The following is a 25,528-nucleotide window of genomic DNA, read 5'->3' as shown; positions in this document are numbered from 1 at the left end:
TACAGCGTGTGTGTAAGGTCATGCCGGAGGGGGTGGGGCAGTGTGCTATTCAAAATGGCGCCCTATGGTCTAATACTGGTCAAAACTACATCCCACAGGGGATAAACGTCTCTGAAAAAGGACTGTCCAGAGTGAAGCCGGACTAGCAGCCCAGACCCAATTCAAACCAGCAGCCTCCCATGGTGTTACCAACCCCCTGTGCTACCCAGTCCCACAGAGCAATGGAAACCCTGAGGAGCGAGCCCAACCTTCTAATTTTGAATGACCCAGTTCTAAACTTCAAGCGAACCTAAAAATAAGCCAATGGTGTTATCTTGAGCGCTCGTACGTCTCCCACAAAGCCGCCTGCCAAGATTCCTTTACGAGTTCGGCTCGTCCTTAATTAAAACATATGAGTCATGGTGACAGGTGAACAAGCTGCCAAGCGCCTCGAGTGCACATGAATATTCGGGGCTGCTGGAGCCATTAAAAGCGAGGAAGGACGCAGCAGCAGATAAATTAAGCGACAGACCGTCATCTCGCATCCCACTCGCATTCATTTGCGGGCCCAGGCTCTGAATCAGGGTCTAATGTGTTTTGCACAATGGGAGCGGTGCTGGAAGAGGATCCGGAGGGAATGCAGCCAGCACTGCCATCCCAGCGGGTTGCATGTAACATATCTCCCTCGACAGCTGCATTTTAACGCTGGAAATACTTGTAAGCGCTTCGGAGCGAGAGCCGCCGCTTGCTACATGTATGTGCAGCGCCGAGCACAATGGGGCACCCATTTCACTGGGGCCCTCTAGGGGCTCCCATAATACACAGAGATTATAACGGCACTCGAGGACAATGGGGAGACTAGATAGATCAGGGATTGGTAATGGGTGACACAGCCTTTCACTCCTAGCCACAGCAGTTTGTGTCTTGTGATCGAGAGGCAGCGTGGTCTGGTGGTGAGGCTAGAGGGCTGAAAACCCAGAGGTTCTTGGCTCTGCTTGCAGCTGGCAGTGAGATAGCGCATAGTAAGGAGCATTACCCCACAAAACACACGTGGCCATCTCCATCACGCGGCCATCTCCTCCATCTTCCTGATCCAGAGAGATGCTGTCACCTAGACCAGACAAGGCAGGAACGAGATGAGATCCCCGTCTCCATGGCTACATCCTGAGCAGGGAAACCAAGGTTCCTGCTCCGTGCTGTGTTAATTTCCTTTCTCATCTTACTCCTCCTACCTTTTGTCCTCTCTTTGCCTTCTGTCTAATCAGAGCCCAGCTAAGCCAGCCGGGGCAGATCTAACCTCACAATAATTTGCTGCGACCAGCGTGGCAGACCCCTGAGCAGCCGGGTCTTGGTAAAGAAAGCACCCACAGACTGGGCAGACAAGAGGAAAGGAACCTGCCAGGTATATTCCAAAGCTAGTGTCCAGGACCGTGTGCTCTGTGGTGCGCTTTGCCTGCCAGCCACTGAACTGCAACCCAGAGAAAGAAGCTGCCTTTTCTGTCTTCCCTTTTCATATAACCATAACAACATAAGAACGGCCGTACCGGGTCAGACCAAAGGTCCATCTAACCCAGTATCCTGTCTACCGACAGTGGCCAATGCCAGGTGCCCCAGAGGGAGTGGACCAACAGGCAATGATCAAGTGATCTCTCTCCTGCCATCCATCTCCATCCTCTGACAAACAGAGGCTAGGGACACCATTCCTTACCCGTCCTGGCTAATTGCAATTAATGGACTTAACCACCATGAATTTATCCAGTTCTCTTTTAAACGCTGTTATAGTCCTAGCCTTCACAACCTCCTCAGGTAAGGAGTTCCACAAGTTGACTGTGCGCTGCGTGAAGAAGAACTTCCTTTTATTTGTTTTAAACCTGCTGCCTATTAATTTCATTTGGTGACCCCTAGTTCTTGTACTATGGGAATAAGTAAATAACTTTTCCTTATCCACTTTCTCCACATCACTCATGATTTTTATATACCTCTATCATATCCCCCCTTAGTCTCCTCTTTCCCAAGCTGAAGAGTCCTAGCCTCTTTAATCTCTCCTCATATGGGACCCATTCCAAACCCCTAATCATTTTAGTTGCCCTTTTCTGAACCTTTTCTAGTGCCAGTATATCTTTTTTTAGATGAGGAGACCACATCTGTATGCAGTATTCGAAATGTGGGCGTACCATTGATTTATATAAGGGCAATAATATATTCTCAGTCTTATTCTCTATCCCCTTTTTAATGATCCCTAACATCCTGTTTGCTTTTTTGACCGCCTCTGCACACTGCGCGGACATCTTCAGAGAACTATCCATGATGACTCCAAGATCTTTTTCCTGACTTGTTGTAGCTAAATTAGCCCCCATCATATTGTATGTATAGTTGGGGTTAGTTTTTCCAATGTGCATTACTTTACATTTATCCACATTAAATTTCATTTGCCATTTTGTTGCCCAATCACTTAGTTTTGTGAGATCTTTTTGAAGTTCATCACAGTCTGCTTTGGTCTTAACTATCTTGAGCAGTTTAGTATCATCTGCAAACTTTGCCACCTCATTGTTTACCCCTTTCTCCAGATCATTTATAAATAAGTTGAATAGGATTGGTCCGAGGACTGACCCTTGGGGAACACCACTAGTTACACCTCTCCATTCTGAGAATTTACCGTTAATTCCTACCCTTTGTTCCCGGTCTTTTAACCAGTTCTCAATCCATGAAAGAACCTTCCCTTTTATCCCATGACCACTTACTTTACTTAAGAGCCTTTGCTGAGGGACCTTGTCAAAGGCTTTCTGGAAATCTAAGTACACTATGTCCACTGGATCCCCCTTGTCCACATGTTTGTTGACCCCTTCAAAGAACTCTAATAGATTAGTAAGACACGATTTCCCTTTACAGAAGCCATGTTGACTATTGCTCAACAGTTTGTTTTTCTATGTGTCTGACAATTTTATTCTTAACTATTGTTTCGACTAATTTGCCCAGTACCGACGTTAGACTTACCGGTCTGTAATTGCTGGGATCACCTCTAGAGCCCTTTTTAAATATTGGCGTTACATTAGCTAACTTCCAGTCATTGGGTACAGAAGCCGATTTAAAGGACAGGTTACAAACCTTAGTTAACAGTTCCGCAACTTCACATTTGAGTTCTTTCAGAACTCTTGGGTGAATGCCATCTGGTCCCGGTGACTTGTTAATGTTAAGTTTATCAATTAATTCCAAAACCTCCTCTAGTGACACTTCAATCTGTGACAGTTCCTCAGATTTGTCACCTACAAAAGTCGGCTCAGGTTTGGGAATCTCCCTAACATCCTCAGCCGTGAAGACTGAAGCAAAGAATCCATTTAGTTTCTCCGCAATGACTTTATCGTCTTTAAGCGCTCCTTTTGTATCTCGATCATCAAGGGGCCCCACTGCTTGTTTAGCAGGCTTCCTGCTTCTGATGTACTTAAAAAACATTTTGTTATTACCTTTGGAGTTTTTGTCTAGCCGTTCTTCAAACTCCTCTTTGCCTTTTCTTATTACATTCTTGCACTTAATTTGGCAGCGTTTATGCTCCTTTCTATTTGCCTCACTAGGATTTGACTTCCACTTTTTAAAGGAAGTCTTTTTATCTCTCACTGCTTCTTTTACATGGTTGTTAAGCCACGGTGGCTCTTTTTTAGTTCTTTTACTGTGTTTCTTAATTTGGGGTATACATTGAAGTTGGGCCTTTATTATGGTGTCTTTAAAAAGCGCCCATGCAGCTTGCAGGGATTTCACTTTAGTCACTGTACTTTTTAACTTCTGTTTAACTAACCCCCTCATTTTTGCATAGTTCCCCCTTTTGAAATTAAATGCCACAGTGTTGGGCTGTTGAGATGTTCTTCCCACCACAGGGATGTTGAATGCTATTGTATTATGGTCACTATTTCCAAGCGGTCCTGTTCTAGTTACCTCTTGGACCAGCTCCTGCGCTCCACTCAGGACTAAATCTAGAGTTGCCTCTCCCCTTGTGGGTTCCCGTACCAGCTGCTCCATGAAGCAGTCATTTAAAGTATCGAGAAATTTTATCTCTGCATTTCGTCCTGAAGTGAAATGTTCCCAGTCAATATGGGAATAATTGAAATCCCCCACTATTATTGGGTTCTTAATTTTAATAGCCTCTCTAATTTCCCTTAGCATTTCATCATCACTATCACTGTCCTGGTCAGGTGGTCTATAATAGATCCCTAATGTTATATTCTTATTAGAGCATGAAATTTCTATCCATAGAGATTCTATGGAACATGTGGATTCACTTAAGATTTTTACTTCATTTGATTGTACATTTTATTTCACATATAGTGCCACTCCCCCCCCTGCACGACCTGTTCTGTCCTTCCGATATACTTTGTACCCCGGAATGACTGTGATGTGATTGCTCTCAGTCCACCAGGTTTCTGTGATGCCTATTATATCAATATCCTCCTTTATCACGAGGCACTCAGGTTCACGCATCTTATTATTTAGACTTCTAGCATTTGTGTACAAGCACTTTAAAAACTTGTCACTGTTTATTTGTCTGCCCTTTTCTGATGTGTTAGATTCTTTTTTAAGTGAATGTTTATCATCTGATCTGGCCCCTACTTTATCCTCTTCTATCCTCTGCTCCTGACTATAACCTGGAGATTCTCTATCATTAGACTCTCCCCTAAGAGAAGTCTCTGTCCGATCCACATGCTCCTCTGCAGCAGTTGGCTTTCCCCCATCTCCTAGTTTAAAAACTGCTCTACAACCTTTTTAACGTTTAGTGCCAGCAGTCTGGTTCCACTTTGGTTTAGGTGGAGCCCATCTCTCCTGTATAGGCTCCCCCCATCCCAAAAGTTTCCCCAGTTCCTAATGAATGTAAACCCCTCCTCTCTACACCATCGTCTCATCCACGATTTGACTTAAGAAGGAGAGAGCATCAGATGCCAGCAACAGAGCCCGAGAGCTGCTGCTCAGAACCAATATCCTTTGCCCCCCAAACAGGGGAGCTGATGCCGTTCAAGCGATTGTCAAGTTAGGAGGATTTTTCTCTTTAAAAGATTCTGCCCAAGTACCGGGAGAAGAAGGAAGGACAGGCCTGTGGTTCGGTTGTCAGCCTGGGGCTCAGAACACTTGGGTTTGATTCCTGGCTCCGCCCCAGATTTCCTGCGTGACCTTGGGCAAATCACTTATTCTCCGTGTGGAACATCAGTACCCGACGCCGCAGGGGTGTGGTGAAGATAAATCCATTAAAGGTTGTGCCGTGCTCTGGTACTGTGTTAATGGGGCCAAGTAAGTACCGCAGGTAGAAAGAAGCAAGTTTGTTACAATGGAGATTAACTGACTGTTGAATGCTTTGACTGTCTTTTAAAATTCTCCCCTTATTTTTCTGCAGGTTCAATAGGTATTATAATAGGGAGATATACCTATCTCATAGAGCTGGAGGGGACCTTGAAAGGTCATCGAGTCCAGTCCCCTGCCTTCACTAGCAGGACCAAGTATTGTCCCTGACAGATTTTTGCCCCAGATCCCTAAATAGCCCCCTCAAGGATTGAGCTCACAATCCTGATTTAGCAGACCGATGCTCAAACCACTGAGCTATCCCTCCCGCAGTTTAATGTTTAAACTAATTCCTTGTTTCTTGGGAACAAGCCAACCCCAAGCCCTGGCCACTGGACCCCGAACCCAATTCCTTTTAATGCTGGGGCAGAAAAAGGTAACACCAAAGGCCCTGGTTTTCCAGGGACGGTCCCTGATTTCAGTAAGAGCTGCAGATTTCTGATCATCAGGGCCATGTAGGGTCAATTTAGAAGCATCCTTAACTCGCCCCCAACTGATCCTCCCCACACACCCCATCCCCCAGCCGGGGTGGGAAGCAAAGAATGCAGCCTGCTTGTGAAGATCAGTGAAGAGCTCCTCTCAAAGGCAACCCCCTGGGCTGACTCCAACCTGCTTCAGTGAGGTTTATCATGGCGGCCCCAACCTGGGGACAATCCTGCAATGCCCCATCTAGTAAACAGAGCCACGCTCCCAACCGCTCCCCTGGTGACCCTGCCAAAGAGGAAGGCCCGTGCCAACTTGCCCAGAAAGTTCCCTCTCAGCTTGTCACTTCTCCAGCCTTGCCCTCGGCGGGTAGAGCCAGGAACCAGCATTAATACGGGCTGTGCTGCCGTGCCAGGAGGGGAGAGCAGCAGAGGGGCTGGCTGGTGACGGCATTGGGGGCTTCTCCCTTGGATCGTGACTGGGGCAGCAATGATGGGCCATCCATCCTGCACGTGCTGCCCCATGTCCTGCCAGCTCAGTGCAGCTTGTCCCTCCCCTTGGCCTCCTCCCCCCCACAAGCCGCTCCACCTTCCCCACCCCCCATCTCCATGCAACCTCCTCCCTGGCCGCGGGGTCCGGAGGAGGGCATCATGTCGGCTCCGTGCCCTCGTATCAGAGCAGACTCCTCCCCTGCTGTAAGAACAAACACTCCTTCCCGAGGGGCAGGTAGCTACACATTTCTCCATTTCCTGCTGCTAGAGCCTTGCCCTGCCCTTTCCAACCCGATCTTCCCTGGCGAGGTTTGTGCCAGTTGAGAGGACAGGAGCTTGCTGTTGTTTTATCAATTTGTCTGCTAAGCGCTAAGCAACCTTATAGCACTGGGGAAACCAACAACCTACATCCTCCTCCTCTAGACCCCCTGGGGCTGGCCCTGTAACAAATGCTGGTGCTACACAGACAGACCCCCCCAGGCAGCCGCGGGTGCTAACCTCACCATACCCACTGGTAGGATTTGGAGCACCTCTGCCCCCCTCTGCTCTCTGCACGCTGCCAGTGAACGCACTGCACCCAGGAAACGCCGGTCTCAGTAAACACGTGTCATAGGTGATGTCGGGCTGGAAGGGGCCTTGAGAAGTCACCTAGTCCAGCCCCCAGCGCTGCGGCAGGACAAGATAAGCCAAGGCCATATCCCTGACAGGGGGTTGTTCTTAAAAAGCCTCCAGTGATGGGGATTCCACCACCTGTTCCAGACCTGAACTCCCCTTAGAGTCAGGAAGTTTTCCCCTCAGATCCAACCTAAATCTTCCTTGCTGCACAGTAAGTCCATTGCATCTTGTCCTGCCTTCAGTGGACTTGGAGAACAATTGATCCCCATCCACACCACCAGCGCTCCCAGCCACAGCTGGCCCTGCTAGGTACCCTGTTAGCACCAAGGCCAGGGGATTGGCTAGTGCAGGGGTAGGCAACCTTTCAGAAGCGGTGTGCCGAGTCTTCATTTATTTACTTTCATTTAAGGTTTCGCGTGCCGGTAATACATGTTAACGTTTTTTAGAAGGTCTCTCTCTATAAGTCTATATATTATATAACTAAACGATTGTGGTATGTAAAGTAAACAAGGTTTTCAAAATATTTAAGAAGCTTCATTTAAAATTAAATTAAAATGCTGATCTTACGCCACCAGCCTGCTCAGCTCGCTGCCAGCCTGGCATTCTGTTCACCTAGGCTGGCAGCGGGCTGAGTGGGGCCTGACCTCTGAAGCCCCCCATGCTCCCAGAAGGGTGGGTGTGGGGGGCTTCAGAGGTCAGGGCAGAGGGCTGGGGGTGTGTGGAGGTGCAGGGCAGAAGGCTGGCGGTGTAGGGGGCTTCAGAGGTCAGAGCAGAGGGTTGGGGAGTGTGTGGAGGTGCAGGGCAGAAGGCTGGGTGTGGGGGGGTTCAGGGAAGAGGGCTGGGGTGCTCGGCTCGTGGGCGTGCTCCCAGCCCCCTGACCTGAGCGGCTCATGGCAGAGGGCTGGAAGGGATATGTCCTGTTGCACCCCCTTCCCCAAGGCCCCGTCCCTACCTCTTCTCTGCCTCCTTTACCCAGGGCCGGCTTTAGCAAGGGGCCGCGGGGCTGCCGCGCGCCGGCTGGAGCTCCGGCCGGGAGAGCGGGGCCGTGAGGCTTTTGCGGAGCAGCGAACACGCTGCCACTCCTCCCCCTCCCTTTGCAAGGGCTGGCGCAGGGAAGGAGAAGAGGAGGGGCAGGAAAGCAGGCTGCACCATGGCTGGGGGAAGGGGGAAGCTTGGCTGCTGCAGGACGAAGCTTCTGCTTCCTGCCCCAGCAGGGGAGAGCGGTGGGCGGTGGGGCTGAGTGCAGCTGGTGGTCGGAACCGCGGCAGGCAGCCACGTGCCATTCAAAATCGGCTCGCGTGCCGTGTTTGGCACACGTGCTGTAGGTTGCCGACCCCTGGGCTAGCGTAATGCCAACAGACTCCGCTCAGCGGTGGGTGGGATCGAACCCGGGACCTCTGAAGCTTAGTGTATGAGCCTCTACTGCATGAGCTAAAAGCCAAATGGCTCTTAGCTAAGGCCATAGCAGACTCATTAATGCACTGCTACAGACGAGGGACCGCGTGGCTAGGCAGCAGTTCTGCAGAAAAGGACCCAGAGGTTACAGTGGATGAGAAGCTGGATATGAGTCAACAGTGTGCCCTTGTTGCAAAGAGGGCTAGCCACATTTTGGGCTGTATAAGTAAGAGCATTGCCAGCAGATCGAGGGACGTGATCATTCCCCTCTATTCGACATTGGTGAGGCCTCATCTGGAGTACTGTGTCCAGTTTTGGGCCCCACACTACAAAAAGGATGTGGAAAAATTGGAAAGAGACCAGTGGAGGACAACAAAAATGATCAGGGGTCTGGAGCACATGACTTATGAGGAGAGGCTGAGGGAACTGGGCTTATTTAGTCTGTAGAAGAGAAGAGTGAGGGGGGATTTGATAGCAGCTTTCAACTACCTGAAGGGGGGTTCCAAAGAGGATGGATCTAGACTGTTCTCAGTGGTACCAGATGACAGAACAAGGAGTAATGGTCTCAAGTTGCAGTGGGGGAGGTTTAGGTTGGATATTAGGAAAAACTATTTCACTAGGAGGGTGGTGAAGCGCTGGAATGCGTTACCTAGGGAGGTGGTGGAATCTCCTTCCTTAGAGGTTTTTAAGGTCAGGCTTGACAAAGCCCTGGCTGGGATGATTTAGTTGGGGTTGGGCCTGCTTTGAGCAGAGGGTTGGATTAGATGACCTCCTGAGGTCCCTTCCAACCCTGATATTCTATGATTCTATGAATCTCTAGATGGTCTAGGTGCCACTAGAGGGGGAACAGAGCACCACACCAAGCAGGCCTGGGTGACACCATGTCCACCCTCCCAGGGCTCTCCCCAGGTCAGCGACAATGCGCGCATGGGTAGGGCAGTGTCCTGCAATTGCCCACACTGCGGATAAAGAGGCCGGGAAGCCTCGGTCTGTCGGTCTGGCACTAGACAGCACGCCTACAGTAGGAAGGACCTAGAATGCCATCCGTGTCTCTCATACTGACCAGAGCCAGACATCCCCGATACCACCAAACCCTCAGCTCACAACCCCCCCGCAGAGTCTTCAGAGGCTCATTGTCTGCTGCACCAGGAAGCACCCGGCACTTGAGAGAGGAACAAGATTTGGAGGGCAACTAACAGACGGCCCAGCTTGGAGAGGTGGGGCTGCAAAGGGGGCGAGTGCCAGCTAATCCAGGGCACTAGAGCCGCCTGCCACTGACCAGCACAGGGTAGGGTAGTTTGCATCCCCAGATGTCTAGGGCTGGGTCTGTGTATCAGGGCAGGGGGCCCAGTCTGACCCAGTCACCCAGGAGAAGGTCCCACAGATTGGGCCTAGTGCTGGGGATTCTGGACGCCTCAGGGGCACCGATTGGATTCCACGTGGGTCTGGGCAGGCTCAGCTCTTCCCAGCTCCTGGCTACCTCAACCCCCTTCTGCATAAGAGCAGCAGGGCAGACACCAAGCAGGAGCTTGAGGACTAAGCCGCCAAGTCCCAAGCCACGGCTCAGCGAGATGCTCTGAGCGGCAGGCAGCCCGCCTCCCTCCAGCGCGTGCCCCACGGCGAGGTCCGGCGGGCCCAGGACTCGTGCACGTACCGATAGGTGACGGCTTGAAGCGCCCGGCAGTAGCAGCTGGCCAGCCAGAGGGAGCGATCTGTCAGGATGTTGGGGCAGTGTGAAATCCGCAGGATGAGCAAGTTCCCGCCCGTGGCCTTCAGCAAGGACTCCAGCCCGGCTTCGAGGCAGCCCCTGAGGAGACGGAACCAGCGGGGAAGGGGGAGAGAGAGAGCTCAGCAGTGGCAGCGCTCCCTGCTACCCCTGCTCTCAAAGGGCAACGTGGGAAACGTAGCCCTGAAAGCCCAGTGGCCAGGCCAGAGAGCAGCTGCTGGGAGGAAAGGTGGAGCCCCGTTCCTTGGGACACTTCACCCGCGACTGAGAAAAAGCTACAAGGAGCAGCCCTGCCCTGGCCAGGGGCATGGACTAGAGACCAGGGATTTCAATGGAAGTTAGCTGCCGAAGTACCTTTGAGGATCCGGGCCTAGACGACATAGCTCGCTCCCACCTGTCAGTGCAGCCATGCTGCGATGAAGGCCACCTCCTCTTCCTCAGCCTTGCTCGTCACGTTTGGTTCGGGTGGCGGGGGCCCAGGCCAGGCAACCGTACGCGGGTGTTCCCCCTCCCTCGCCCTGTCTGCCTGACCCAGACTCGTGCAATACCAAAGGCAGATCCAGACCCCACAGGAAGGGTCTCAAGCACCCTGGATTAGTATGGGTGACGGATTTGCTCCTTCTTCCTTCCCCTGCCTCATTGCAGGCTGTTTCTCCTCCATCCTCACCTTTCCCACTCCTCTTCTCCCATCCCAAGACGTCCTGGAGGCAGGTCACTAGCACCCTCACCCAGGCTGCAGACAAACACCGCCGAGGTCTCATTGACCTCCGCTACACGGATCTAAGACTGGCCTTTACCGACCCTGCATCAAACCTGTCCCCCAGTCCTGCCTCCACCATCCCAGCCCGTCCCCGGCCGGCTCTGTGCCCTTGAAGCCCCGCTTTGTTCAGACAAATACCATAGCAAACATCCCCAGCTCCTGCCAGCAGGAGTTTCAGTCCTGCCCGGCAATGGAGTATTAACAGTGGGGGGACCCTAGTATTTTGGATGAGTAGGGACTGCATTTCTGATAGCGACCAAAGCACTAAAGGAGGGGTTCTCAACCGCGGCTGGGGGCTACCCTGCCTGTTCTGTACCAGTCAATGAGAGGGGTTTCCCAGGGGTTCCGCAGAGGTACTGGGATGGGAATGGGGGCTCTGGTATGGAAGAGGCTGAGATCCACCAGCACTAAGCAATCCCAGGGACAGGAACCAAAGCACTGATAACCGGGCGTCTCTTCAGGGCAGGAGCCCTTGTAGCTTGGAAGCTATTAACATTCTCCCAGTGGAGCATTAAATGGACAAGCCAGAGCTACCGCAGCAGTGATGTCTCTATGGGACAACAGAGACCCGGGTATTAAAAGGTCAGCGACGCTGCCCGTGTTGGCAAATGAGCTCCTTATGGAAACGGATGGATTGGCTACGGAGGTGGAAAGGGGAGCGTCTCGTGGGGGCTCACCGGGTGCTTTTCATGTACTCCTCCTTGCTCTCCTTCTTCCCTCTCAGCCGTGGCTTGAGGTTCTGCAGCGTGAGGGAGTGCGTCTGGGTGCACCATTGCGACAGCATGCCCAGGAACTGCAGGGGGAAGCCAGACCCACCCCCGGTGAGAAAGAGACGCGCACCGGGACAGGAGAATCTGCAACCAGGAGAGACAGCGCCAGCCTCTCCCCCTGCCCCTGGGTGGGGATGGTGGGGCCAGAGCACCACTCGCACACACGCGCTCATGCACAGGGTGTGTCTACGCTGCAAACACACACCCGGTCCCCCGTGGCGCCAAGTCCCAGCGTTCCGGTTGCAAGGTTAAAAATAGCAGCGTAGACATTCCCGGTCGGGCTGGAGCCTGGGCTCTGAAACCCAGCGAAGGGGGAAGATTCAGCCCAAGCCAGAACGTCTACCCTGCTGTTTTTAACACCGCAGCCCTAGGCTCTGAGACTCGGTGCCGTGGGTTTTTCTTTGCAGCGTGGCCGTATCCATAGAGGGAGAGGTGCGCATGGTCTCAGCTGTCACTGAAGACCTTGGAGATAGCAGCCCCAAACAACATGCACCAACACACACACACAGCTGCCATCACAGACCTCGGAGACAGGCCCAGAGGACAACACGCACAAACACACAGGTACATCTACATCGCTGCGCACACGCCAACCGCAGGGTTTGTTTGGTAAATGAAAACATTTCAGCTACGGGAAAAACCCAGTTTTCATGTATTAAAAAATGTCCATCCCGATTTCGACAGAAAACCGGGGCTCAGAAAGGAAGGGCGGGGCTGTGTTAGCCCCTAAGAAATGGGCCCCACACTGCTGCCCTCTCTGATGTTTCTGTGGGCCCGGCTTTGCCCCAGGAAGTTCCCTGGGGGGCCTGGCTGGAGCCCCATGGCTGGCTGGCCCTTTACCTTCGATGACACCCTGGCGTTCTCCAGCAGCACCCGGGTCCACACGGCAGGGTGTCGCGCCACGAATTTCCAGTCCTTGCAGACCTCGGCAGCCTTCAGCAGGGTCTTGGTGTCGAGGTAGGTGAAGATGCAGAAGAGAGCAGCTCGCATCTTGAGGATCTCCGGGCTGATCACCTCATTGGAGCGGGACGGGCTGCCTCTCTCGGGCCGGATGGCCTTACCGCCACCCCCCTCAGACCTGGCTGTGTGACAAACACCATCAGCGGGGGCATTGTGCGGGGAGTGGGGGACAATACAGGAGAGCGGCTGCGGGGCAGGGGTGGAGTTTGTGGATAAAGTTTTCCCAGGCGTCTAACAGCTCCCTGTGCCTCAGCGTGCGTTCAAAATAATAACCCTTCACCCTCTTCTAGCACCTTCCCTCTGGGGATCCCGGAATATTTTATAAACAACAACAGATGTCCTGGGAGTTTGGTCTGTATCGTTATCCCCATTTGAACAAGGGGGAAACTGAGGCACAGAGTGGTGCAGTGACTTGCCGAAGGTCAAAGAGAACAACGGAACCCAGGAGTCCTGAATCCCAGCCTCCCACCACCCCGGGAATGGAACCCAGGAGTCCTGAATCCCAGTCTGTCCCCTCCCCACCATGAATGGAATCAAGGAGTCCTGAGTGCCAGCCCCACCCCCTTCTCAGGAATAGAACCCAGGAGTCCTGAACCTCAGCAACTTCCAACCTCCCCACAAATGGAACCAGGAGTCCTGAATCCCAGTCAGCTCCCCACCCCCCAGGAAAGGAACCCAGGAGTCCGGAATTCCAGTCGGCCCTATCCTGCCCAAAGAATGGAATCAGGAATCCACCTCCGCCCCTCCATGAAAGCAGCAGTGTATGCCAGTTGGCCCTCACCCTGCCCCACCATGGGCCTCAACCTCAGCTAGGGGCGGCTCCTCCCACAGCGAGAGGCTAGTTCGTTTTCCAGGCTCACCCCGGGTTGCAACCAACGTGCCGGGGGGGCAAACGTGCGGGCAGTTCTTGCAGCGCAGACCCGGAGCCGAAGTGTGACCCCTTCCCCCCGCAACTCATCTCACTCAAGCCGCGAGCGAACCGGGCTGGGGTTTAGATCTGGGGTGCAGCCATGAAATGCGTCCTCTGCTTTTATCGACCCCCCGGCCCATCCTCCTCGTCCCTGGCAGAGAGGGCCTGGCTAGTGCGGGTAGTGTACCAAGCACATCTCCCACTGAGGGGAGACCCCGGGCCATTTCGTAGACCTGGTGTAATCAATCTCAACTCCAGTGGCCTAAACAGAGTGGCAACTGCTTACACGGGCTCTGAATCCGGCCTCGTGTCCCAGCATTAGCTCTGATGGCCTGGACCCCCCTCAATCGTCCCCTAACACACTTTGGATGTGCAAGAAACAACATTCCTGATGCCCCGGCTTGTAGTGTTTTAGCTGCTCCATCGCCATGGTAACCGAGTTCACCTCCCTGGCAGAATGGGGTTGAAAAAGCCAGGGCTCTGATTTACAATGCTAACACTTCACATTCCCCGAAAGGGCCTCTCTCATCCGGGAGACTCCTGCCCACGCTCTCTAGATCACGTCACTCAGCCCCGACGTGCAGCCAGTTCTGGGGCGGAGCACAGCAGCTGCTTAGCGGCATGCCACTATAGTCTGGGACGTCCTGTGTTAGGCAGGAGGTCAGACTAGATGATGGGGACGGACCCTTCTGGTCTGTGAAGAGGTGAAGAAGAGCGCTGTGTCTTGCGGAAGCTGCAGGGGGAACGGAAGGAGGCAGAACGTAATTATGGGGATTCGTGTCGTTTTTATGGAAAGCGCCAGGGGACCTTTAACAACCACAAAGGGGTAGGAATATTGGCATTGCTGGCCTGGATCCAGCCCAGGGTCCATCTAGATCACCGTCTCCAACAGTCACCACCTCCAGCTGCTTTAGAGGAAGGCGTAAGAACCCAACGTAGCAGATGTGAGATAATCTGCCCCAAGAAAGGTCTTGTCCTGGTCTCTAATAGCCCTGAAGCAGGAGGTCTAATATCTCTTCCAGTGTTTTTATCATTAGTTATGCAAGGTCTGGACATTCCCACTAGCCATATCCCTCTTTGCAATTTGCTAAATTCTTGACTTTCTATCAATCCATGGGGCGGCCTCAGCCGGAGACCATGTGCAGCCCAATCTCCCTTCTCGAGGGCAGGGATCATTTTATAGACTTTTATCCAGTCTCCTCCTATTCGTCATCTTTCTCAAGTAACAGTCCCATATTTTTCCAGGCCCTTGATCGTTCTGGTCACCCTTCTCTGACCCCCTCCAATTCTGCAATATCCGGTGTGAAGTGGGGCGCCCAGCCCTGCACCCAGTCTCCAGATGAGGCCGCCCCATTGATTTGGAGAAAGGCATTGGAATATTTTCCGTGTTATTCTCCACCCCACTCCTGCTTCATCCCATCGTCTTGGTTGTGATTTTTGGCTGCAGCGGCACGTCAAGCAGAGGTTTTCACTGAGCTGCCCACAATGGTGCTCAGGTCCGTTACAAGAGCAGGTACAGTCCATTAAGTAGCTTAATGTGCATTACTTCGGAGCTTGGTTTTCCATCTCCCCCAGGCGCCAGTACCCCCCCATCCTTCATCAGGCTGGAAGTGCAGGGTTCAGGGGGAAGAGCACCACTTACTGAACTGTCACCACCACTGCCGGGGTTTCCCAGCCAACTGTGGGTCAGGGTCGCCCCTATGTCCAGGCAATGGGGTTTCCCTCACCACCGGGATGGAGACTCACCCATCAGCCTGCAGCTGTTGAGGGGCCTCGCCAGGTTCGCCTCCGGTGGGATCCGGGGGTCCTGCTCCCACACCTCGGCCTCCGACTCGGTCGTCCTGGAGCCCACGTCCGAGACGTCCCCCTCCTCCCCCTCGGTGCTGTTGCGGTACGGCCGGCGGTGCCAGTTCTGGATGGCCTGCCTCCGGAGCCCCGAGTTGCGGGCCGCCGCAGGCCGCTCGAAGCCGCCGTCCACGCCCCGGCTCTGCCCGCTGTGGTAGGGGTGCCCGTCGGCATTCTCCTCCGGCTGGTACAGCTCGGCGCCGTCGCTCTCGTAGCAGCCCGAGCTCTGGGAGACGGCCTTCACCCGGCTGGAGGCCCTGCGGGGATACGCAGCCATGACGGGGTGCGGTGGGGAACTGGATCCAGAGCTCCAGGGATGGTGGGGTGGCCGCGCACCCCAAACCCCAAAGTCCTGCTTACAGAAGAGCCCCGTTTATTTCAGGCACATGGAGGGGTCTCTGTATCTTGCTGGCGAAGACGTGGCTAGGGGATAGCTCATCTGGAGCACGCAGGGCTAGCAGTGTCCCATCAGATGTTCCCAGCCTGCAACTTCCCTGAGTTTCTAGGACAGTTTGCCTAAAGCCGCCTGACATTCCCCCACCTGGCACTGGGGGGCCCCCAGGCCTACGAGGCAGCCGGCCCTTTGCAGCAGGTGGTGAAGAGGCCAGCCGATTAGCTGGAGAGAAGTCAGGCTCAGGGCCAGCCTGGGAGGCATGAACCTGGTTTAACTGGGACTTCATTAAAGCAGAGGTTGTGCTGCATTTGGTTCCTCTAGTCCCCTGCCCCATAGGGCATGTCTACACTGTGATCACAGGGCGTGAGTGCGGCTCAGTTTTCATCTCCCTAGCCTGGCTCCTGGAGCAGGGAAGCCGTGACAACCCGCGCTTCAGCATGGGCCACCTGGAACCCTGGGTAGTTCCTGGTGGGACTCACCCGTGCTGAAGGCTGTGGCCAGTAGCTGGACTAGCTAGGCTCCATCTACACAAACGGCTGTCACGCCCTGTGGTCGCAGTGCAGACAGAGCCAGAGAGGGCGGCGGTGGGCTCTAGACAGCACTTCCCAGAAATCAGCCATTTGCAGGACAGGCAACGAGGAGAAAGCGAGCACCTGGCCAGTCCATACTGTAGCTCCAGGGAATTTGAGGGGGATACCTAGTCTAGGATAAAGGGCTCAACTCCCCTTAACGCTCCTATGCTTACAAAGAGCGAGTGGGCCAAACCCATCTCTGGGGTAATGCCACTAAATCAAGAGAGTTATGTTAGGGAGGAATCCACCTCCGTATGGCAAAAAGATGCACTGCCAGCTATTTTAATATACATTAGGTTCTGCTTAATAGCAACCCGGATATGGACAACTCCCGGTTAACAACAACATTTTGCAGGGAACCAGTCCCATCCCAGTGACTTTAAAGTTCATGGGATTCGGCTAGCGGCATGCACTTACTAGCAGCACTTTGTGGAAGAAAGGTCCCAACGGCAGGCAGGCTTGCAAGGCTGCAGCCGGTGAAAGAAGTGCTGGGATGTGCCTTACTTGCCTGCGGCCGGTGCTCAGCATGTCCTGGAGCTTCCTCCGGCGCTGCAGCCCCGCAAACCTGCCTGCGCACAGGACCGCACAGGAGTTAAGGGGCTGTGAGGGGAGGCTGTGGGCAAGGCGGTAGCGGGGAGAGAGGCTGCTGCAGCCTGGGTGCCAGAGCTGCATATCTCTCCCTGCACTCTGCCACGAGACCGCACCCAGGGAAGGAAATGCTGGGACGTGCTGAGCCGTGACCCCCAGAGAGGGGGTACCGGACAGCTCTGTGGGGTCCCGAGCTCCCCTGCTTCCTCTAGAAAGCCCAGGCTTCTGGGCTGCAGCCCCCGTTGCTGCCCTGCCTGGATACAGGTTGGCAGGGCGGCAGCCAGGGATGGCACAGCCCAGCACTTCCCTCCTGGCTGCAGCCTCGTAAACCTGTCTTCACTTATTGGCAGCCGCCAGATAACAGCAACTTTCTGCTGGCAACCGAGGGGTCGGTAATGAGTGGAATCCACTGCATTTAAAAAGATCTGAGCGGACAGTCAGTCCTAGAGCGAGAGCCAGTGAACTGAGTGTCCTGTTCTCTCTCTCATTCCCGACACCTGAGACAATGGGAACCGCCTCTCCTGCTGGTACCTGGGGTCACCCGCTTAATAGAGCTGAAAGCGCAGATCTCAGAGCCCAGCCCCAGCTGGGGCGTGGGCGGAAAAGTCCGCTCGTCCAGCTACACTGTTCCATTAAACCTTTCAGAGACACCACCATGATTCAGATGCAACTTCAGCCTCACGTCTGGGTCAAATGCACCTTAACTGCTTAGAAACACACTATCAAAAGAGGCCGGATGTCAAAACGTCCCTGTCCTGTTCTAGTAAAGATTTCTGCAGCCCAGTCTTACGCCTTGGTGCTTCCCACAAGATCACAGGGCGAGAGGAGAAGAATCAACCCACCCACCTATCCCGGTTCCTTCAGATCTCTGACTTCAAAGCATTTCTGCAACTCAACATGGCAAACAGCTTGAGATCAGTTATACAGACACGTCCAGCTGTGACATTCCCCCCCCACCCTCCAAAGGACCGGGCAGACCGGCAGCCACCCAGGTCCAAGTTTGAAAGAAAAGGAAAGGCAGATCAAAAGGAAAAAAACGCCATCCTTCATGCTACTCTGACTGGCTGTGAACCCGGGAAGGCTCAGCACATGCAAAGAAGCTAGGAAGCAGAATTTCAGGCTGTCGCAGAAGACAGTTTCTGGGTGGGCATTTGCCAGCCGCCGGCAGAGAATTCCACCGGAAAGGAACCACAGGCTTCTTCCACGCCCTAGGGACCACCAGCAAAACCCACTCAACCAGCCCCCGTCTGCTGGAGAGGATATGAGCCAGGAGTTGCCCATGCTGTGTGGGCGCACGTACATGGACAACATAGGCACTGATCCGGGCCCAGCCCTGTTTCATGCTGGGAAAGGCTCCCCTATGGGAAAAGGATGCTGGGCAAAAGACAAGGCCAAGGTGTATGGAGATTGCTTACCCAGTGCTAGAAGACGATCTCTGATTGGACTCCACGTAGGAGCTGTGGGTAGCTGCCCCGGGGCCGGCGTGCCTGTCCCTCTGGGGCGAAAGGAAGGAAGAAAAGGAGACCAGACACTGAAAGCCTTTCAGACTCATTCAATGAGGGAAAAGCCAGTTGGCTAAAGCCTCCCGCAGGGGATAACCTGACTGACTGCGTGTGGACATGCCAGGCACTGAGAGCTGACACTGGTGTAATAGCTCCTTGGCCAGCTGTGCCATATGGGCAAACAGGATCAGTTCCAGCCCCGGCACAACTCCCCACCCACCTTGGAGTCTGCTCCCCAGTCCAAAGATGCAGGATGAGACCAACAAAACCTCCCATTTATACAGCGCCTTGCACTTTACAGGCTGGGCTTAATTTGCCCTTGAAATGTGACCACTTCTGGGGTGGACTGTGCATGCTATTGTGCCCCAAGAGCACTACCACAGAAAGGGGGATTGACGAGCAAATTGGCCCCTCCCCAAAATCCACCCTTTTTTTTTTTTCTTAACGTTGAAGATTGTTCCCTAGGTTGGAAATTGTGGGCGGAGCCTGGGGCTAACAGCCCTGCTCTAGCAAGAGCACTAGGGGAGCTTTTAATAGTAGATATGTCGGGATGGAAGGGACCTCAAGAGGTCAACTAGTCCACTGCGCCAGTCTCCTCAAGTAGCGATGGGACAGTGGCGCAGTACTGAATCAGTGGCCTCTCATGAACCACCACCACACGCCAGTCCCAGAACAACATTTTCCACGGTGGTCTCCCATCCAGCCATCGATCCCACTCAATGTTGCTTAGCTTGCAAGGCAAGCAGCCCTTACTACACAATAGCACAGATGGGAGCAATAAGGCTGGCAAAAGCACCCAGGGAGGAAGGTGGCTTCCCATAGAGCATGGCAAGCAACAGACACAATTGACACGACGCTAAGAGGAGATACCGGTCTGCTGGCGCCCTTGGAGCCGGGCACGCTGCACCGTCCCAGGCTGCCGTTGGGGGTGGTGCTGCAACTGCTGCTTATAATCTGGAGCTGCTTCTCCGCCCGGTCGGCCCGGTCCAGGAGCTCCTCGATGAACTGCTGCAGCCGCACCTTGGCGTTGGCCTCGCGGGCCGCCGTCTCCTTGAGGAACTGGTCTATCTGGACGACCTCCCTGGTGCAGGGGAGACAGCGAGAGGCAGAGGTGAAAACGCAGTCAGGCCGCCCTTCCCCCGGTGGATCCCGCCGCCCTCCGCCACACGGCAGCTCGCAAAGCTCTGGGGACCAGGGGAGTATCACCAGCCCTGTTGGAATGACCAGGAAACTGAGGCACAAAGGTTAGTGGTCTGATTTCCAGAGATGCCAAGCCCCTGCCACCTCCCACCCTCCATCAGCCTCATCCCATTACCCATAACCCCACCCCAACCCTGTCCCTTGGCCCACCGCATCATATAACCCACCCCACCCAACCTCCTCCCACCCTGATCCCCTTCAAGCTTTGCCCCACATGCCCTGCACCAGTTCATAGAATCATAGAATATCAGGGTTGGAAGGGACCTCAGGAGGTCATCTAGTCCAACCCCCTGCTCAAAGCAGGACCTAATCCCAACTAAATCATCCCAGCCAGGGCTTTGTCAAGCCTGACCTTAAAAACCTCTAAGGAAGGAGATTCCACCACCTCCCTAGGTAACCCATTCCAGTGCTTCACCACCCTCCTAGTGAAAAAGTTTTTCCTAATATCCAATCTAAACCTCCCCCACTGTAACTTGAGACCATTACTCCTTGTTCTGTCATCTGGTACCACTGAGAACAGTCTAGATCCATCCTCTTTGGAACCCCCCTTTCAGGTAGTTGAAAGCAGCTATCAAATCCCCCCTCATTCTTCTCTTCTGCAGACTAAACAATCCCAGTTCCCTCAGCCTCTCCTCATAAGTCATGTGCTCCAGACCCCTAATCATTTGTTGCCCTCCGCTGGACTCTTTCCAAATTTTTCCACATCCTTCTTGTAGTGTGGGGCCCAAAACTGGACACAGTACTCCAGGTGAGGCCTCACCAATGTCGAATAGAGGGGAACGATCATGTCCCTCGATCTGCTGGCAATGCCTCTACTTATACAGCCCAAAATGCCGTTAGCCTTCTTGGCAACAAGGGCACACTGTTGACTCATATCCAGCTTCTCGTCCACCGTAACCCCTAGGTCCTTTTCTGCAGACCTGCTTCCTAGCCACTCGGTCCCTAGTCTGTAACAGTGCATGGGATTCTTCCGTCCTAAGTGCAGGACTCTGCACTTGTCCTTGTTGAACCTCATCAGGCTTCTTTTAGCCCAATCCTCTAATTTGTCTAGGTCCCTCTGTATCCTGTCCCTACCCTCCAGCATATCTACCACTCCTCCCAGTTTAGTGTCATCTGCAAACTTGCTGAGAGTGCAGTCCACGCCATCCTCCAGATCATTAATGAAGATATTGAACAAAACCGGCCCCAGGACCAACCCTTGGGGCACTCCGCTTGAAACCGGCTGCCAACTAGACATGGAGCCATTGATCACTACCCGTTGAGCCCAATGATCTAGCCAGTTTTCTATCCACCTTATAGTTCATTCATCCAGCCCATACTTTTTAAACCTGGCAGCAAGAATACTGTGGGAGACAGTATCAAAAGCTTTGCTAAAGTCAAGGAATAACACATCCACTGCTTTCCCCTCATCCACAGACCCATTCATCCTCCCACAGGCCGGCCTTGCCGGGCCCGGGGCACCAGGAAGATACTGGCCAGCTTTATCTTCTGTGCCAGGTTCCGACAGGCAGGGAACACGGGGTGCACGTGAACCCCGGAATCTTAACCTGGGGCCAACTCTGCCCTGCCAGTGACCGTAACCATCTCTCTGCAGGGTGTATCACTGAGGGAAGAGGTGCTGTCAGGCTATTTACCTTCTGATGCATTTAGATGGAATATTATAAGCCCTGCTTTAGGGAAGGGAAGACCAAGGTACAAAGTGGTGAAATTACTTGCCCACCAAGTCTCAGTTAGATGCAGGTATCCTGGTAGCCACTAGCTCACCCAGGAGATCTGTAACGGAGCTGGAGGTGGGATACAGAGCTCCTGGCAGACTGGATTTCTCGGGCGGGATCATCTCAGCCAGGGGTGAAAATAACATAAAGGACTTACTGGTATGCAGGGCCGGGGTCCTGAGCAGGGCGGGAGGGGGCTCAACCGGAAAGGGGCAGAGCCAGGCGACTTCTCTAGCCAGATTGGCTGTGCTGGGAAGGGGCTGACACGGAGGACATTCAGCATCAGATCGGTCACTTCTGTCCACCAGAGGCACTTGGCTGGAACAGAGGGCTCGGAAAACGAGACCTGCTACTTCTCACTGAAGCAACTCTGGCTCCCGCTCCGTTTAATAGCAGAGCCAGAGGAATCATGGGGGTCACTTCACCCCTCGCAGGTGGGGCCAGGGCAATGGGGAAAGCTGTGCACAGATTCTGCCTAAGACCCCCCTACGGGCCTGATCCTGCCCCCCTGCACTTCGGACCCTGGCTAGCGGCGTCCCTCACTCGCCAATAAACAGAGTCGGGGCTTGGATCGTCTGGGCCTCAGCTACTCCGGCAGCATGGTGCCACCACTAACGTCACTACCCTGCGGGAGCCAAGCCCGCCTCCGACACCCACTGCGCTAGCCCTGGCAGGAAATTCTGGCGTCAGGCAGAGGGTGAAAACAGCAGCTGGAGCAGAGGAACTCTGGAGATGCCAGTTTATACAAATGCTACCGTTGGAGTCACCTATTGCATCCACACCCACCCACCCAGTGCGATCTCCGGCAGCAACAGCCCCCCGCACACTACAGCGACCACTGGAGTCACGACCAGGCTTTGGGGTTATGACTGGAAGAAGACCGCAGCGCTGTTTGCACATTAGGGCTGGACGGGTCAGAGGGTTTGTGAAAAGCGACAGGGCATTTCCAGGCTGGGTCACTGGGTCAAATCCGGCCTAGATCAGCAGTGCCCAACAATCACGGGGGGCCTCTGAATTGAGTCAGTCTCAGTCCGGTTCCGAGGGGAGCCAAGCCATGCTCTCTACCCCAGAGTGGGGCCAGCCTGGCTGTGTTGTACCCACAGCGCTATCCCTTGGTACTGCTGGGAAGCTGTCATGTCTGGGGCTCTGACTATCCCGTGTATTTATATTAAAGGAGGGAGGAGAGCCCATCTCTTTGCAAATGCCCTTTTAAATTAACTAAGCACAGACGGGAACTGAGCAATGGTATATGTTCTCATAGCCCCACCAGCCTCCCCGTGCCCTTTAGTATCCACCTCACCTCCCTTTGGGGCTTGTTCCTTTGAGCTGCGCCGCAGCTCTGGGACAGCCTCCGAATCTTCCACGCCCAGCAGCAGCCCTGCTGCAAAGGGAGCACAGAGGCTCAGTGCCTGCCCGACGGGGTCTCTCCCAGCCAGATGCCAGGCTGGGGGGTGTTTGGCTTAAGGCAGGGCGCGCCTGGCAAAACACGAGTGCTGGGGCAGAGGCTGGCTCTTAGTTCGGTGCTTGTCCAGTGCCTAGCTCCTACGTGCTACGATCATGGATCGTTATAGGGTTTGGGGACTCAGTGTTGAGTGGCCACCCGGTGACGCCTGCACCAGGACATCAGCCAGGAAGAAGCCTCCACCCGCGGAGGGCAGCTCCGTCTCTCTCTGCTAGCAGCAAAGTGCTCCCTGCCCCGACGTGCAGCTCGTCACGCAGCCCCACACAAGTGTATTGTGACTCATGCCGCAACCCAAGCAGCGGCACATCATTGCGTCGCGCCGCTAATAGCGTCTCGCCACGACTGCGCCTCACGGCCGGATGGACGTGCTCCAGAGGACGGCCCCCGGGAGGGAGACTGGGAATCAGCCTCGGCGTTTGAACGGAAATTTACAATAAAATCCCAAAGCCCAGAAACAGACCAGCTTCATCTCAGTATCCAACACAATTACCGCTGTGTGCATAGATCACTGTAATACACACACCTGCCACCCACCCGCCGCACTGCAGAACCCTGGAAATCTCGCCTGTGACGGGAGCTTTTTGTCATAGGAAATGCACCGGCAGAAACCCAGCATGTAAAGACACTCGCACCCCCTTTAGCAAAACTGGGTTTTGTTCCCCTCCGAATAAATACCTGCCTGGAGTCGTCCCGCTACAACATCCGAGGGACTCTGGAGAGGAGCCTGCAGCTCAGACTGGAGCTTGACTGGATGCATTGGAGTGACGCTACACAGGTGAGTAACCCCCCTGGACTTAATGGGACTCCTTAGATGTGCTTTTGCAGAATCAGGGCCACGGTGAGCAGTGAGGGCTGGCCACACGCGCCAGGATTATTAGTGGTGTTATTGATCATTTACTCTGCAATAGCACCTAGGAGCCCCAGTAATGGGGTCCTGGTTCATTGTGCTAGGTGCTGTACGTTTTTATTGCTATTCGGCAGGTGTATTACGGTAGTGCCTAGGCGCCCTAGTAATGGGGTCCTGGTTCATTGTGCTAGGTGCTGTACGTTTTTATTGCTATTCGGCAGGTGTATCACAGTAGTGCCTAGGAGCCCTAGTAATGGGGTCCTGGTTCATTGTGCTAGGTGCTGTATATTTTATTGCTATTAGGCAGGTGTATTACGGTAGTGCCTATGAGCCCCAGTAATGGGACCCAATGGTGTGAGGTGCTGTACAAACACAGACCAAAAAGATGGTCTCTGTCCCCAAAAACTTACAGTCTAAGGATAAGGCCAGAGTCCCACAGGTTTGTATTTGGGGGTTGATGGGGTGGAATAGGGGACAGTCAAAGGGGATGGGAGGAAGAGGGAGCAGGGCTGTCATAATTAAGATGATCAGGTGATTATTAATTAGTATTATTTTTCTTCCCACCAAATCAAAGAACAGGACCCCTTTGTGCCAGGTGCGGTACAAACATCAGAGAAAGAGGTTCCCTGGCCCAAAGAGCCTGCAGAGTCTCCGAAAAAGAACTAGGCAAAGAACCAATGAACTCTTCAGGTGGGAGTGGATTGAAGATCTGAGGTAAAAAATGCATTCACAGTGCGCCCGCAGTGTAAGTGGAACAAAAGTGTGTGTGGGGGGGCACGGCTGGCAAGCACACACAGGGCAGTTGGCAGAGAAAATAGTGAAATAGGTTCAGTCTAGCCAAAGGGGTTAATGGGAGTCTCAAGACCATTCACAACCATGTCAGGGAGAAACAAGGGCTGGGGAGAACCCGGAGCCACTGATAAATGAGGAGGAGGTTGAAATGAATGACCTGAAACTGGCTAAGATGTCGAGCCCTTTTTGTAAATGCGTCGTTCCCAAAAACGAAGTAGGAGCAATTGGGAAGAACACTGATATTAATCAGGTCAGGAAATATTTGGAAAATGGGCCCATACAGTAACTTCTGGCCCAGCTGCCATGCATCTTGGGGAATTAACTGAGGAGCTCACTACACGGGGGGAAATCCTGGGGGACTGGGACCAGAAGACGGGAAAATCAAATGTAGCGTTGATATTCAAACAGTGGAAGAAGAGAGACCTTAACGATTACTGCCTCATCTGTCCACATTTATCCCTAGTGAAACGCAGGGCCGGCTCCAGGGTTTTGGCCGCCCCAAGCAGCCAAAAAAAAGCCGCGATCACGATCTGCGGCAGCAATTCGGCGGGAGGTCCTTTTACTCCGAGGCGGAGTGAGGGACCGTCCACCGAATTGTCGCCGAATAGCTGGACGTGCCGCCCCTCTCCGGAGTGGCCGCCCCAAGCACCTGCTTGACAAGCTGGTGCCTGGAGCCGTCCCTGGTGAAACGATTGACAAATAACCATAGTAAAAACAGATCCCAAGTACGCAGGATAAACAGACGGTGAGCAATAAGCAGCATTGAGAGGTTACAAGGAATAAATCAAGTCCAACGACCTTGATTGGCTTTTTTTTTTTATAGGATTACAAATTTATCAGAGGATGGGAATGCAGCCGATGTAACGTACTGGGATTTTAGTCAAACATTTTATACCTTGGCTTGTAAAATCTTACTTGAGAAATTAATTTAAGCTGGCAGGGATCTGAACACTGTTGCATGGATGGAAAATTGGCCGGAAGGCCATAAACAAAGGGTAATGATACATGGCAGTGTAGCAGATGAAGGGCGGGATGTGAGAGTAGGGTAGGAGTAGTGGCTGATGTCCCATCTTATTTGACATCTCCATTCATGATATGGAAGAGAGAGTAGATGTCACATTAGTTAAATCCACAGAGGATCCTAAATGAGAGGCATTGTGACATCCGTAAGGACCAAGAACTAACACAAAAGGACCTACCAGGTTAAGTCCTCAGCTCGTGTAAATCACGGTAGCTCCTCTGAAGTCAATTAAGTTAGTTTGA

At 53.5% G+C, this 25,528-nt stretch overlaps 1 protein-coding gene across 1 annotated transcript in view; it reads right to left on the bottom strand.

The window, feature by feature from the left end:
• Positions 1–25,528, bottom strand: part of FBXO41 (F-box protein 41) — a 65,121-nt gene that overhangs the window by 22,101 nt on the left and 17,492 nt on the right. The window contains exons 3-8 of the mRNA XM_005291469.4: positions 19,120–19,330; positions 18,163–18,242; positions 15,095–15,450; positions 12,319–12,560; positions 11,386–11,501; positions 9,877–10,029 (exon numbers count right to left, since the gene is read on the bottom strand). Coding sequence (XP_005291526.2) covers positions 9,877–10,029; positions 11,386–11,501; positions 12,319–12,560; positions 15,095–15,450; positions 18,163–18,242; positions 19,120–19,330 — 1,158 coding nt within the window. The remainder of the gene's footprint in view (positions 1–9,876; positions 10,030–11,385; positions 11,502–12,318; positions 12,561–15,094; positions 15,451–18,162; positions 18,243–19,119; positions 19,331–25,528) is intronic.

The sequence above is a fragment of the Chrysemys picta genome, chromosome 5, assembly GCF_011386835.1.
Source record: "Chrysemys picta bellii isolate R12L10 chromosome 5, ASM1138683v2, whole genome shotgun sequence".
In the NCBI taxonomy this organism is placed as follows: Eukaryota; Metazoa; Chordata; order Testudines; family Emydidae; genus Chrysemys; species Chrysemys picta.
The sequence above is the reverse complement of the archived record's forward strand: the minus strand, read 5'-3'. Positions and strand labels throughout refer to the sequence as shown.